Source organism: Odocoileus virginianus, chromosome 2 (assembly GCF_023699985.2).
Source record: "Odocoileus virginianus isolate 20LAN1187 ecotype Illinois chromosome 2, Ovbor_1.2, whole genome shotgun sequence".
Taxonomy (NCBI): domain Eukaryota; kingdom Metazoa; phylum Chordata; class Mammalia; order Artiodactyla; family Cervidae; genus Odocoileus; species Odocoileus virginianus.
In genome coordinates this window covers 101,409,141-101,424,127 of record NC_069675.1, presented here as the reverse complement: position 1 = coordinate 101,424,127, position 14,987 = coordinate 101,409,141, and the positions used below count along the sequence as shown (strand labels likewise).

The window sequence follows — 14,987 nt, the reverse complement described above, 5'->3', positions numbered from 1 at the left end:
CATTTCTGGGCCACCAGGGCTGCGGCCGGTGGTTGATCTCCACCCTGCTCCTCCTCCCCAGCCCACAGCCCCCTCCCACTGGCTCAGGGACAACAGAGCCCCCCCAGGAGCCCCCAGGCCTGTTTGAGCCTCCAATCCTTCACAGTGGAGATGAGGGTGACCACAGAGCCCCCCAGCGATGGCCTAAGGAGCAGCAGAGCCTGTGTGTGCATGTGTGTGTGTGAGCATGGGTGTGTGTGTACGTACATGGGTGTCTGTGTGTGTACATGGGCGTCTGTGTGTGCACATGGGTGTGTGCGCACATATGGATGTGTGTGTGAGCATGGATGTCTGTGCATAGGTATCTGTGTGCACATGGATGTCTGCACACGTGGATGGGTATGTGTGTGCACATGTGTGTGCGCACACATTGGGGAGTGTACACACATGGGTGTGTGTGCATGCACTGGGCTGTGTGTGAATACACATGGATGTGTGTGCGCATGTGTGTGCACTGGGGTGTGTGTGCACACATGGGTGTGTGTACATGTGTGTGTGCACTGGGGGGTGTGTGCGCGTGTGTGTGCACTGGGGTGTGTGTGCACACATGGATGTGTGTACATGTGTGTGTGCACTGGGGGGTGTGTGCATGTGTGTGTGCACTGGGGTGTGTACACGTGGATGTGTGTGTGTGTGCACTGGGGTGTGTACACGTGGATATGTGTGTGCACTGGGGTGTGTGTGCACACATGGATGTGTGTGTGCACGTGTGTGTGCACTGGGGTGGGTGTGCACACATGGATGTGTGTGTGTGCACTCGGGGTGTGTGTGCGTGTGTGTGCACTGGGGTGTGTACACGTGAATGTGTGTGTGCGCGTGCAATGGGCTGTGTGTGAATACACATGGATGTGTGTGTGCGTGTGTGTGCACACACATGGATATGTGTGTGTGCACGGGTGTGTGAATACACGTAGATGTGTGTGTGTGCATGCACTGGGCGGTGTGTGCACACACAAATGGATGTGTGTGCGTGTGTGTGCAGGGGCCCGGCTAGGCGCAGCGGGTGGACCTTCAGACGGCGGCGGGGCCCCTGAGCCTCCCAGGGGAGGCGAGTTGCACAGACCAGCCTCTGGGCCCTTTGGCACCGACACCCTGGCCACTCGCTGTGCTGGGCTGGGGGTGAGTCTGGGTCTCAGCTGTGCTGGAGCCACGGCCTGAGGGGGTCTCCCCACAGGTGTGTGTGCCCCTGCTCCTGCAGGACAAGGTGGACCTCGTAGAGCGCTACGTGGACAGCCTGCCCCACCTCCAGCGGAGACTGCTGACCCTCATGGACTCCTGGTGCCAGCCCGGCTTTGACATCAGGGCCGTCGCCAGGTGAGCTCCTCGGGGCCCAGGGTGGGGGTGGGGCTCGATGGGCAGCAGGCCTGTGGGGGAGCCGCCACACATCCCGCCCCGCCCGCCCTCACCGCCCTGCGTCCCAGCCAGTCAGCAAGGGGGCTGCTTCTGGAGCCACGGGCCTGACTCCGGCAGCCACGCTCAGAGAGACCTGACTGCTCTGAATCAAACAGAAATAGTTCTCCCGGGGCCCCTTCCTTACACAGCCCCGAGGTCGCACCTCTCATCCAGGCACTGACCCCTCTGTTCCTTCCTTCGTCTACTTAATCTGTATGGAGTGCTGACAGTTACAGAGAAAAGGCAGCATGACAGCAGGGAGCCCACGGGTGTGCGTGTGTGTGCATGTGTGTGTGTGTGTGCGTGCACGCACGTGTATGCATGTGTGCGCCTGCATGTGCATGTGCCTGTGTGTGTGTGACACCAGGGTGTCACCTGCGCATGGGCATCTAGAAGAAGGGCTTCCTTCTGCCTCCCTGGGGGTGGGTGAGGGGAAGTGGCTCTGAGGCTGCCCAGGCTCCCTGGGCACCTGTCCGTCAGCAGGCGGCAGCATTGGTCCCACGTCTGGGTGCCCCATCCTGGCACCACACAGCCCTGACCGTCTCACTTGAGAGTCAGGCCTTGGGCTCTAGTGGCAGGTCTCCCGGGGCCCTTCCTGCCCTGGAGCCATGGGCAAGTCACTCCCATTTCTGGGAGTTTTCTCATCCATACAATGGGGCTGATTCTGTCTTTAGGGGCCGCTGTGACTTCAGCTCCTATGGGCAGGACAAAGCAGCAGGCCAGGCACGCGGCACATGGCTGCCATTGCTCTCATTATGTGTCAGAAACGGGAGGGAAACAGCTGGAGCAATAAGTGTGTGCAGATGGGGACGAAGGGAGACACAGGCAAGAAGTGGGAGGATCCTCAGGGTTAGATTTAACTGCAGATATTGTCTTAAATTAATGATTTTTTAAAAGATGTTCTCATTCTATGCCCTGAAAGGGTTCAGAGGCAGTGTCACCCTGTAGGAAGGAGCACATCCAGCAACGAGATCTTGGCTCCTAGGGAACATTCTCCACTAAAAGAAACACAGGCTCTGTGGGGAGTAGACTAAGAATGGGATCAGTAATCAAGTAAAAGACGGCAGCAGAGCGCAGCACCTTGGACTCGTGAACACGCAGGAGTCTTTAGGCTCAGATGGCTTCACTGGTGAATTCCTTCAGACATTTAAGGAAAAACAGTACCAGTCTTACAAAAGTCCTTTCAGAGACTATAAAAAGAAAGAGCACATCCCACCATGTTTTATGCAAAAAGATGGGGAGGAAAGCTCTCCTTTACACTGTTGTGCCAGCTAATACATGGAAAGGAACAAGCAAGTTCGGAATCGCCATCTTGTAACTCCCAGTAAGATAATTGATTTAGGCACAGATGATAAAGAGATGCTAAGAAAGGAAGATACAAATACAGATACAGATCTCCCAGAAAAGGATAACATCACTACAGACTCTAGAGACAGTAAATGATAATAAATGTTTACAACAATGCAAGTATATTTGACAGCTTAGATGTAATAGACCAAATTCTTGCAAAGCATAGTTGGCAAAACCAAAAAATAGAAAATTTGAGTAGTCCTTTGTTGTTGTTCAGTCACTCAGTCATGCCCAACTCTTTGCAACCCCATGGACTGCAGCACGCCAGGCTTCCTGTCCTTCACCATTCAATTAAATAAATTGAATCTGTAGTTTAAAACTTCACCACAAAAAAACTTTAGGCTAAGATGGCTTCACGAGTGAATTCCTTCAAACATTTAAGAAAGAGAGCATATCAATCTTACAAAAATTTTTTTTCAGAAACTATAAAAAGAAAGAGCACATCCCAGCATGATTTATCAGCTAGTTTAAACCTTGGTAGTAAAACTTGAAAAGGACATTATGAGAAAGAAAAGTTGCACTCCAGTGCATCTCATGAGCACAGATGCAAAAATACTAAAAAAAAAAATTATCAATCAAATCAATTGACATGTTAAAGTGTTAATCAAGAAAAATGAATATACAAACTCAGAGTGTGAGACAATATTAGCAAATTCACATCTGATAAAGGACTGTTATCCAAAAATACAGAAAGTTCTCTTAAAATTCAGCAGTAAGAAAACAAACAACCTGATTTAAAAGGTGGACCAAAGACCCAAATAGACGCCTCACCAGAGAAGATACACAGATGATGCATAAGCCCATGAAAAGATGCTGTACATCATATGTCATCAGGGAAATGCAAATTGAATCATGAGCACGCACCCCTATTAACATGGACAGAAGCTGACACCACGCACCCCTATTAACATGGACAGAAGCTGACACCACAGCACCCCTGCTAGCATGGACAGAAGCTCACACCACGCACCCTTACTAGAATGGACAGAAGCTCATACCACGCACCCTTACTAGAATGGACAGAAGCTCACACCACGCACCCCTGCTAACATGGACAGAAGCTCACACCACGCACCCCTGCTAGCATGGACAGAAGCTCACACCACGCACCCCTGCTAGCATGGACAGAAGCTCACACCACGCACCCCTGCTAGAACGGACAGAAGCTCACACCACGCACTCCTACTGGAATGGACAGAAGCTGATACCATGCACCCCTGCTAGCATGGACAGAAGCTCACACCACGCACCCCTACTGGAATGGACAGAAGCTGACACCATGCACCCCTGCTAGCATGGACAGAAGCTCACACCACGCACCCCTGCTAGCATGGATAGAAGCTCACACCACGCACCCCTGCTAGCATGGACAGAAGCTCACACCACGCACCCCTGCTAGAAGGGACAGAAGCTGACACCACGCACCCCTGCTAGAAGGGACAGAAGCTGACACCACACACCCCTGCTAGCATGGATAGAAGCTCACACCACGCACCCCTACTGGAATGGACAGAAGCTGACACCATGCACCCCTGCTAGCATGGATAGAAGCTCACACCACGCACCCCTACTGGAATGGACAGAAGCTGACACCATGCACCCCTGCTAGCATGGACAGAAGCTCACACCACGCACCCCTACTGGAATGGACAGAAGCTGACACCATGCACCCCTGCTAGCATGGATAGAAGCTCACACCACACACCCCTGCTAGAAGGGACAGAAGCTGACACCACGCACCCCTGCTAGAAGGGACAGAAGCTGACACCATGCACCCCTGCTAGCATGGACAGAAGCTCACACCACGCACCCCTACTGGAATGGACAGAAGCTGACACCATGCACCCCTGCTAGCATGGATAGAAGCTCACACCACACACCCCTGCTAGAAGGGACAGAAGCTGACACCATGCACCCCTGCTAGCATGGACAGAAGCTCACACCATGCACCCCTGCTAGAAGGGACAGAAGCTCACACCACGCACCCCTGCTAGAAGGGACAGAAGCTCACACCACGCACCCCTGCTAGAAGGGACAGAAGCTCACACCACGCACCCCTGCTAGCATGGACAGAAGCTCACACCATGCACCCCTGCTAGCATGGACAGAAGCTCACACCACACACCCCTGCTAGAAGGGACAGAAGCTCACACCACGCACCCCTGCTAGAAGGGACAGAAGCTCACACCACGCACCCCTGCTAGAAGGGACAGAAGCTCACACCACGCACCCCTGCTAGCATGGACAGAAGCTCATACCACGCACCCCTGCTAGCATGGACAGAAGGTCACACCACGCACCCCTGTTAGAAGGGACAGAAGCTGACACCACGCACCCCTGCTAGCATGGACAGAAGCTCACACCACGCATGCCTGCTAGCATGGACAGAAGCTGACATCACCAAGTGTTGGTGACGATGTGGAGCAACAGAAACCATCATCACTGCAGGTGGGAATGCAAAATGGTGCAGCCACATTGCAGGACAGTTTGGTGGTTTCTTACAAAACTAAGCACATTCTCATGTTATGACAACCCATCATGTTCCTTGGTATCTACCCAAAGGCACTGAAAAGCCCTGTCCACACAAAAACCTGTATTTGAGTGCTCATAGAAACACTATTCATAGTTGTCAAAGCCTGGAGGGAACCAAGATGTTCTCCAGTAGCTGACATGTGGGCATGCTAAGTCACTTCAGTCATGTCTGACTCTTTGCAACCCTACAGACTGTAGCCCACCAGACTCCCCTGTCCATGGGATTCTCCAGGCAAGAATACTGGAGTGGGTTGCAATGCCCTCCTCCAGGGGATCTATCCAACCCAGGGATCAAACCCGCATCTCTTATGTCTCCTGCATTGGCAGGCAGGTTCTTTACCACTAGCACCACCTAAGAAACCCCCAGTAGCTGGAGGGATAAGTAAACTGTGGTCAATCAACACAGCTGAATACTATTCAGAGCTAGAAGGACACGTGCTGTTAAGTCATGAAAAGATACTTGGGAAACTTAGATGAAGATTACAAAGTGAAAGGAGATTCCTGCTGCATGACATTCTGGAAAAGGGGCCAAAATGCAGACACAATTAAAGGATTAGGGATTGTGGCTTGGGGCTGGGGCTGGGGTCTCAGGTGTGCACACGTGTGCCTCTGTCGGGTGTGCACACATGTGTGGGTCTCTGGCCTGTTCCACTGTTCTGTCTGTACCACCTGTTTGACCACTGTGGTCTTGTAGCAGCCCTGAGTCAGACAGGTGAGCCTCCCATACTTTTCTTCTCTGTCAAAATTGCTCTTGTCTTATCCTGGACCCTCTGCATTTGTATGTGGATTTTGGAATCAGTTTGTCAGTTACTACCCAAAAAAGCTCCCTGTGCAGAGGCCCCAGTCAGGGCTCGGGGACCTCCGGCCAGTCTGCCTGGAGCCCAGAGGAAGTGGAAGAGCATTTGATGAGTACGAAAGCTGTAACTGAGATCTTCAGAGAGATTCCGTGTCCAGAATAAACCCCACAACTGTGCAAAGAGTGCCTTCGGGACTCAGAACAGACTTCCATAGAAACGTGATGGCAGGATGGGACTGGAACTCTCAGTAAAAGGTTTGGAAGATAAACCTGAAGATTCTTCCTAGCCTTTCCAAAGAAGGAAAATCAGAGAGGAAAGATTTAAAAAAAAAAAAAAAGCCAACAGATTTTGTCAAGAACACCCAGCATCCAAATAATGGGGATTCCATAAAGAAAGAGGGAAATGTGGAGGAATTCACTCCAGACACAGTCCTGAGTGGATGGAGAGAGACCCACACCAAGGACCAGGACTTGAACCCTCAAAAAGAGCAGGAGTCGGGCTCCGGGTTCCTGGAGCAGCAAATGGCCAGTGCAGTGTGAGTTGAAGGGCACCGTACCCAGGTCGATTCCTGGCCCCAGGGAGCTACCCGCAGAGTCACTTGGCTGCAGTCTGGAGGCAGGAGAGGTGCAGGGCGCCCTGGACAGGGAGGGGCTGTCCCCTTTGCGGTGGGGAGGGGAGTGACTCCGTCCTCATGACAGGTGGCTAAGGCAGCAATCAGACCAGCAAGGATTAACCCACCACCAGTCATACTTGGATGGCTATAATTCTGTGAAAGCAGCTGGTGCCCAATGAACTGGACCAAGGATGCCGTTGTCTGGGGAGGGGAGCCTTCCATGCTGAGGCCTCCGTGGAGAACACCTAGAGCTGAATCCTCCAGAGGCCACCGTGCCAAGCAGTTCCTGGAAACACGGGACAGACCTAAGCCATCCCAGAATTGTTGAGCAGGGGGCTGTGATGGGCTGCCTTCCTCTGAGCCTTGAGGAAAACTTGGCTTCTGAACTGTGCACATGTATGATGCTGATGAAAATTAAGACCTTGAAGTGCGTTGGCCAAGAGAAAGCAGTGCTGACCAGAGCTGCATCTCTCCCACAGGCAGTACCCGCAGGCGCCCCTGCGGCTGGAGAGGCTGAGCCCCAGGGCCCTGGGTCGGCAGGTGCTGCGGCTGCTGGAGCAGTTCAGCCTGGACCCCGGTGAGTGAGCCCTCCACGTGCTGCTCGGGGGCGGGAGCTGGGCAGGCGCTGCTGGGGGCCAGCGCCCACCGCCTCCCAGTGTTCGGTCTGGTCGGTGTCCGTTCCGGTCTCCTTGCTACCCTTAGCAGCCTCTCTGCCCTTCTGGGGGTGCCCCTGGGGAGTCTGGGCCCCATGGGTGAGGACCACCGAGCCTACACGACACTTCCGCCCCTCCCCGCGGCGAGCACAGCGCCCTCGTCCTGCATCTCAGGGGAGCAGTCTTCCTGACAGTGTCTTTAGCCTCACTTCATGAGATCATGGAAGTTCTTCTCACTTCCGGTCTGTGAGTGTTCATCAGAAACGGAGGTGGAATTGTGTCAGATCCTCTTTTTGCACCTCTTGGGAGGATGCCGTGCGTTTCCCCTTTTGGTCTGTTAATGTGATGGGTTGCATTGACTGATTGCATAACGCTAAGTGATCCTCATGTGTCTGCCATGGCTGAGTCTCCACCAAGTTGCATTGCCATCTACACTACCAGGTCTGGCTTGCCAACCTTGCTTTAAATTAAAGGACTTTGCGTCTGTGTTCATAGCTGAAGCTGGACTCAGACTTCATCTCCCTGAGATGTCTGTTTCCAACTTCGTGTACAAGGTGACACTGGCCTCTGAAAACAGTGGATGTCCTTTCTTTTCACGGAGGGTGTTTGTAAAAGTTGGAATTCTTTCTTCCTGAGAAGTTTTGTGGAAATGACCTGTGAATCTAGATTGCCTTTCCTTATGGAAACAGGACTCTTGACTCAGCTGTGGATCTTTTCAAGGACTTTGTTTCACTTACGGTTCCAAATGTACTGCCATAAGGTGTCCCTAATACCCTTTCTCCCTTACGGCCGAGCACTGCTCCACCGTGTGTTTATAACGCGGCTTCTTTGCTCACCCGTCTGTGGACAGACGCTCAGGTGGCTTCCAGGCCTCTGCTGTTGTGGGTGAAGCTGCTAGGGGCGCGGATATCTCTTTGAGGTTGTGACTCCACAGCCTTTGAATAAACACCCAGAAGTGGAATAGCTGGATCGTATGGTAGTTCCATGTTTTATTTTTTTTTTGAGGAACCTCCACAGCATTTTCCATAGTAGCTGCAATGATTTGCATTCCCATCAACAGCGCACAAGGGCGCTTCCCTGGCGGTGCAGTGGTTAAGGCTCTGCACTTCCACCACAGAAGGCACAGGTTTGATCCCTGGTAGAAGAACTATTATCCTGTAGGCTGAGCAGCCAAAAAAGAAGAGCACAAGGGCTTCCCTTTCCCCACATCCTTGCCAGCATTTGTTATTTGTTGGTTTTGATGTGGCAGTTCTGACAGGTGTGAGGTGGTGCCTCTTTGTGTTTTGACTTGTGCTCCCCTGGAGATTAGGGATGTTGAACATATTTTCTTGGCCTGTTGGCCATCTCTGTATCTTGGGAAAATGTCTCTTTAGTTCCTCTGCCTGTTTTTTAAATTAAGATTATTTGGGGTTTTTTTTTTGCTACTAAGTTCTATGAGTTCTTTACATAGTTTGACTATTAACCTCTTATCTTTACATAGTTTGCAAATATTTTCTCCCACTCCAGATATTTCCTTTCATTTTGTTGCTACTGATTTTGTTGCCCTGATTTTCATGTTTTTGATCTTGGCAGTTGTATGCCCTGCTCAACCCACTAACTGAATCTTAGGCCTTTCATCTTGAATATATACCCCAAGTTTCAAAAATATATTACTTTTATTATTGTTCAGCTCAAGACGTTTTTAATTTCCATTATAATTTTTTTCTTTTGCCTATAGAGGAACTAGCAGTGTGTTTGTAATTTCCAAGCTGTGACGTTTTTGGTTCTCTCTTCATCTCACAGTGATTAGAGGCCATACTTCTGTGATGTCAGCCCTCTGATTGGGTTGGAATGTGTTGTTGAGAAGAAATCTAGCTTCTCACCTTTGGAAGCAGCCTCTCGTCTTCTGGCCACTTTTAGTCTCTTCCCTTTGTCTTTGGTGTTCTGCAGTTTCGCTGTGAGGAGACTCATTAGAGGTTTCTCTTTCTTGTTTTTGCTTGGGATTTATGGGACTTGGGGATCTATGGATGGGTGTCTTCAATCCGTCCTGGGAGTTTTCGGCCATTATTTCTTTTGGAGATCGCCTGTTCCCCCTTCCTTGCTCTGGTCTCTTCCCAGGACTCTGCACATATGTTGAGTCCACGCTGTTTTTGCTGTGCAGCTGCCCTCCTGGCGTGGGCCTCTGAGTGGGCAGACCCTGCGCTCTCAGTGGGAGAGCAGTCAGACGTGATGCAGGGTGAGGACTGCTCGCCCCCCTGCCCTGAGTGCACCCAGCCCTCTACCTGGGCCTGGATCCCAATGGAGCCCCCAGGCATCTGGCAGAGTCAGCAGGACCCTCCCGAGGTGGGTGGCTGAGTCTGGCTCATTTGCCACCTTTTCCTTTAAAAGATCTGCTTCCCAGAGGGGTGTGTGGGCTTAGATGAACCAGGCAGTGCAAAGGAGGCCTGAGGGTGATACTGTATGCATAGGCTTTTGACAAAGTATCTTATTGGCAAAATGATGTGTAACATTGTAGAAACTTTGGGAAAGCTGGTTTCTGTCTCCACTAGAAGGAGACTTAATTCTGTAACAGTTCTGGCTGCCTTTTTCCCCTTCCTGACCATCCCCTCCTGCTGAGCACTTCATTCATCCATCCCTTCCTCCTGCAGTCTTGTCCCTAGCAGCCTATAGGGCACATGGTCCCTCGATGTCCTGCGTTCCTGCCTCGGCTGGAAAGGGGAGGGAAGGCTGCAGGGTGGTGGACAGGCCCTGGCCCCAGGCAACCCTGACCTCTGCACTCTCGGACAGCAGTGAGGTGCTCCCTGAGGGCATGCCCCTGTGGCTGGGGCAGCCACACCCGTCTAGAACAGGGGGTCCTGGTCAGGGTCTGGTGGAGGCCTGCAGGTAGGCAGGCTCTGTGGTCAGCAGCCCCCCCAGACTACCAGGCCTTGAGGACAGCTAGCCCCGGGGGGGGCGGAGGGAGCAGCAGCTGGCAGGAGGACGGGGGTGAGTGGACAGTGGGAACCCTTCCTGGGCCTCCTGGGACTCTGAACAGAATGTGAAGGTGTAGCTGACAGGTCAGCATAACTTGTAAACACAGAGCAAGATGGGCCCCTTTTTCTAGAAACTCGTGTTGGGGCATGGGGAGAAACAAAAGTGGCCTGGAAAAAATGCAGGAAAGCCCCGAGAGGTGGCGATCCAGGAGACCCCAAGGGAGGGCAGGCCGGGGGCTCCGGTGCCTGGCCCAGGGCGGGGCACCCTCCTTTACAGCCAGAGTGAAGGCCGCTCGCGAGGAGTGTGCCGGGTAGGAGGGCAGGAAGACAGCGGGAGCCCCCACGCCCGGCCCACACTCGCTTGTCCACCCAGCCCGGCTGGAGCACACCCTCTCTTTCAGCCCTGTGTCCCAGCGTGCTCACCCAGCAGCGCCTGGCTGCCCTGCGGTACCTGTGCTACAAGCGGCTGGTGGAGGTGCGTGGACCGGGGCGGGGTGCTCAGAGGGAGCTCTGAGCGAGGCCTGCTCTCTGCTCCCGGAGTTGCTAAAAGGAAAGCTCACACTGGTGTCCACTTTTGCAGAGAAGCATGTCCCAGGAGAGCTGGGCTGAGCTGGTGCAGGTGAGCTCGGAGGCCCCGGCACATGATGACCCCCCGTGGGGCAGGGTGGGACACAGTCAGAATGACCGAGGGTCCAGGATCCTCCTTCCCCTCCCCGTGGACAGAGCTCCCAGGTGCTGGGTGCGGAGAGGTTCACCAAGAGAAAATTCTAGACTGTCCTCAGGCGCCCTGCTTGCCATGGCTCTGTGATCTGAGGCCTGGGGTGCCCACAGACCACGAGAAGGAGTCAGCTGCCCCTTGGGGTGATACGGGGACACAGAGGGTCGGACTGAAGGTCCAGTCCCAGGCTGCGGTCTGTCATCCCCTTAGGACACTGGCCTGCAGCCTTTGTCCCCAGTCCTGAGCTGGAGGCGGGGGTCATCACGGTGCAGAACCATCCCCAGCTCCAGGCAAAGTGGCCTGGAAGGAAGGTGGGCTCTCCGGGGACCGGGGGCCGTGTGCAGGGCAGTCTGCAGTGGTGGGGAACCAGGGCCCTCCCCACGGAGCGCCCACGCGGGGGTCTGCCAGTGGGGGGCAGTGCTGCGCCACCCCGCACCTGCCCTCCCCCCAACCCGAGTGACCTGCCAGGGCTGGTGAGTCATCAGAGAGGAACGCGGACCCCCAGGCAAGGCCCGGAAGGCCGGTCCCCCCGGGTGCCAAGGCCGAGCCGGCGGAAGGGCAGCGGACATCCTGAAGAATGCGGAGGGGTTTCCACATATTGTCGTCCACGTGGGAACCTGCAGCCTGCGGGAAGCGGCCCCGAGGCTGCCGGGGACAGAGCCGCGTGGGGAAGCGGCCCCGCCTGCCGGCCGGCAGGGACCCCTCAGGGGTGGGGTCCACTGCGGCATGTGGCCCCAAGGACGCGGGCAGTCTCGGATGGAGCCCCCACCCCCACCAGGACCTCTATAGGCCGTGTGGGCCTTCATACAGATGGACAGACAGACAGGAGACGTGGCCTCGTGAGCCCCCATGGCCCCTGCCTCCCCGAGGGCAGGTGGAAGCCCTGCAGACCCCCCGGACTCCCCCTCCCCCAGCACGGCAGTGCCGCGGGGAGATGCAGGCGGAGAGGAGGGCCCGGGAGAGGACACCCTGGGAGGCGGCCCTGGTCCACGCCAGCTCGGTCACCGTGGAGCCTGTCATGGGGACTGCTGGTGTCCAGAGGACAGCCTCCTCCTTGTGAAGGGCTTCAGGGCCTGAGAAGGGAGGTGGGGGCCAGGTGTGAGGGGAGGCTGGGGCCAGAGTGAGGGGTGGTCTTGGTCTGGGGGCTGACAGCATGGGCCCACCCCCTTGGGGCCGACCCTGTGGAGCAGCCCACATCCCATCCCCCAGGGCCTGGTGGGGCAGGATGAGTGGCTGCGGGAGCAGCTGCTACAGTTGCTGGCCTCTCAGGACGACGTGGCCACGGTCGCCCAGTGTGCCCTGGACCTCTTGTTGCCTGAGGAGCGACTCCCAGCCACAGTAGTGGCAGAAATGAGCCAACTCAGGCTCCAGGAGAGGTGAGCATCTGCCAGGCTCCGGGGGAGGGGGACCAGAAGGAGGACATGTCCTTGGTGGCTGGGGGCTGGGGGCTAGAAGCAGGGAGGGCCAGGAGGGGCGCCAGGCACATGAGCGGCGTGCAGACACGCGGGCACGTCCTGGCCCTCCTCGGGTTCTGGCAAGGACCAGCAGCCAGTGCCTCGGCCGGGCCACGTGCCCCCCGGAGAGGGCCCAGTGTGCGAGGACAGAGGCGTGGGAAGCAGGCCCCGAAGGCCCTGGGCACATGCCAGCCTCGAGGGCTCTCCAGCCCTGCAGAGTCAGAGGCTCTGCAGCTCTGCTCCCCCCAGGACGGCCAAGGCGCCCTCAGAGCACAGGCGAGATGACTGCTACCAGCTGCCCATCCCCAGGGAGGACATCCACTTCCTGGCCTCTTGGGAGGACCTGGCCAGGCATGAGGACGTGCTCCTGCAGGTGTGTGCCCGGCTTCCCTGGACGGCTGGCACCCGGCGCTGCTCACCACGGCCTCTGGGGGCTCTGGCCACACTGGCACGCCCAGGGCTGGGCCAGCCTTCCCCACAGAGGCCGCCTTCCCTGGACCGCAGCGCTCGCCTCGCCGCTCCAACCAGCTCCTCTGTCTGCAGCCGGGCCAGGTGGTCGGTGTGGACCTGGAGTGGAGACCGTCTTTCGGTGTGGGCGGCCGGCCCCGGGTGTCACTCATGCAGGTGGCTGTGGCGGGCCGTGTGTTCCTGCTGGACCTGCCCCGGCTCTCGAGTCCCACAGGAGGGCAGGCGCCCCAGGCCTTCTCCCAGCTGGTGTCCCGGCTGCTCTCAGACCCCTCCATCACCAAGCTGGGTAAGTAGCACCCGCCCTTGCCCCAGCCCTGCGGGACCTGGGGAAGGGTGTGCGACCGGCCTCTTCCTTGGCCCCCGTCACAGCGGCGCCCCCCAACTGCAGGTTATGGGATGGCGGGGGACCTGCGGAGCCTGGGTGCATCCTACCCAGCCCTGGCGCAGGCCGTGCAGAAGCTACAGGGCGGCCTGGACCTGCTGCAGGCACACAGACAGGTCAGTGCTGGGGGCGGGCTGGGGGCTCCCTGCTCCCCGGAGCTGCCCGCACGGCAGCGCCCGGGCAACTGTCTCACTGAGGACTTGTCCCCCTCCTGGCCCCAGCCCCAATCCCTGGCCACAGGTCACCAGGGACCCAGACACAGGGTCCCCCAGGAGAGAGTATCGCCACACATCCCCACACTCCCCAGGGCCAGCCTGGCTCTGCCCCTGCCCCCAGGATTCTCAGCACTCCCCTGGGGGTAAAGATGTGGGCCCCAGAGCTGACCGGTGAGCGGGTGACCCCGGCCCTGAGACCCTGAGACAGCCTTCCTGGGCCGCTGGCACCCTCTCTTGGGACGCTGTCCGTCATGGAGGGCAAAGGGCCTGCTCCAGGGACCCCCGTGGGGCAGTCGGCTATGTGCGACGCTGTCCGCCCTCCAGGGCAGGCGCCTCACCCCCGGGGGTGCTGTCTTGCAGATGCAGGTGGCGGACAGGCCAGCCCCAGCTGTGGACAGGGCCGCAGGGCCGCGAGGGCTTAGCCTCCTGGTGCAGCAGGTGCTGGGCAAGCCCCTGGACAAGACGCAGCAGCTCTCCAACTGGGACCGGCGGCCGCTGGGCGAGGAGCAGCTGGCCTATGCAGGTGGGTGCCCCCCTCCTGTCCCGCGCCCCCACACCCTCCACACTGGAGCCCGAGGCTGACCTTGCCTACCCTAGCTGCGGATGCCTACTGCCTGCTGGAGGTGTACTGGGCGCTGTGCAGAGAGCCTGCCCGCTTCCACCTGCCGGGGGCCCTGCCCTGGAGCCTGGGGCTGGGACGAAGCAAGAGACGCGGAACTTGGGAGCCGCCCCCACAGAAGGCCTCGGCCTCCCCCCGGCAAGTAGGTGAAGCCCCCCAGGCCCTTATCAGGGTTCTCATGGGAAGAACCACTCTCCTTAAGACTGGGGCCTCACAGGGTTGGAGACCTGGAGTGGGGGTGGGGAGAGCCTCTGCCCGGAAGGAAGGAGAGCAGGCTCGGGGGGCGAGCATCCTACATGAGGAGGGGCCCCCAGCCCGGCACGGCCCCCGCCGACACCCGGGCGGCCTCGGGCTGTCCCCGTGTGCCCCCGAGACCCTGGAGGCTCCAGTGTTCACCCCACCCCCAGGAGCCGCGTGCCAGCCCCTGGGGTCCTGGGTGGGCTCGGCTGTGTTCCCTGCTTCCCTGCTCTTTTCTGCACTGAGCACACATCGCTTACAGGAACTGAGCACCCTGGGGGCCCTCCCTCCCCCCCTGCCCCCTGCCCCCTGCCCCCTGCCCGTCGGGGTGGGCCGCGGCTGCTCAGCCAGGCTGTGTTGCAGGTGTGCTCACCTGAGGACGCAACCCCCGAGGTCCCAGCCCGGGCCTTCCGCGTGGTGTGTGACAATATGCTGGGGGGGCTGGCGCGGACACTCCGCTGTCTGGGCGTCGACGTGCGGGTGCTGCACTCAGGCGAGGACCACCGGCAGGCCGCCGAGGTGAGCGGGCCTGGGCCCCCGCGTCCCTGCACAGCCACGGGGCTGGGG

At 57.3% G+C, this 14,987-nt stretch overlaps 1 protein-coding gene across 17 annotated transcripts in view; it reads left to right on the top strand.

The window, feature by feature from the left end:
* The window catches only part of EXD3 (exonuclease 3'-5' domain containing 3), an 85,444-nt gene that overhangs the window by 42,291 nt on the left and 28,166 nt on the right, over window positions 1-14,987 (top strand). For 11 of the 17 annotated variants that reach the window (XM_070456485.1, XM_070456533.1, XM_070456520.1 and 8 more), the window contains 11 exons: window positions 1,214-1,353; window positions 7,203-7,300; window positions 10,729-10,802; window positions 10,908-10,946; window positions 12,255-12,421; window positions 12,734-12,872; window positions 13,043-13,253; window positions 13,356-13,465; window positions 13,925-14,087; window positions 14,162-14,325; window positions 14,784-14,939. In XM_070456485.1, the coding sequence (XP_070312586.1) occupies window positions 1,214-1,353; window positions 7,203-7,300; window positions 10,729-10,802; window positions 10,908-10,946; window positions 12,255-12,421; window positions 12,734-12,872; window positions 13,043-13,253; window positions 13,356-13,465; window positions 13,925-14,087; window positions 14,162-14,325; window positions 14,784-14,939 (1,461 nt within the window). The remainder of the gene's footprint in view (window positions 1-1,213; window positions 1,354-7,202; window positions 7,301-10,728; window positions 10,803-10,907; window positions 10,947-12,254; window positions 12,422-12,733; window positions 12,873-13,042; window positions 13,254-13,355; window positions 13,466-13,924; window positions 14,088-14,161; window positions 14,326-14,783; window positions 14,940-14,987) is intronic. The other 6 variants (XM_070456540.1, XM_070456525.1, XM_070456521.1 and 3 more) reach the window with 4 other exon arrangements.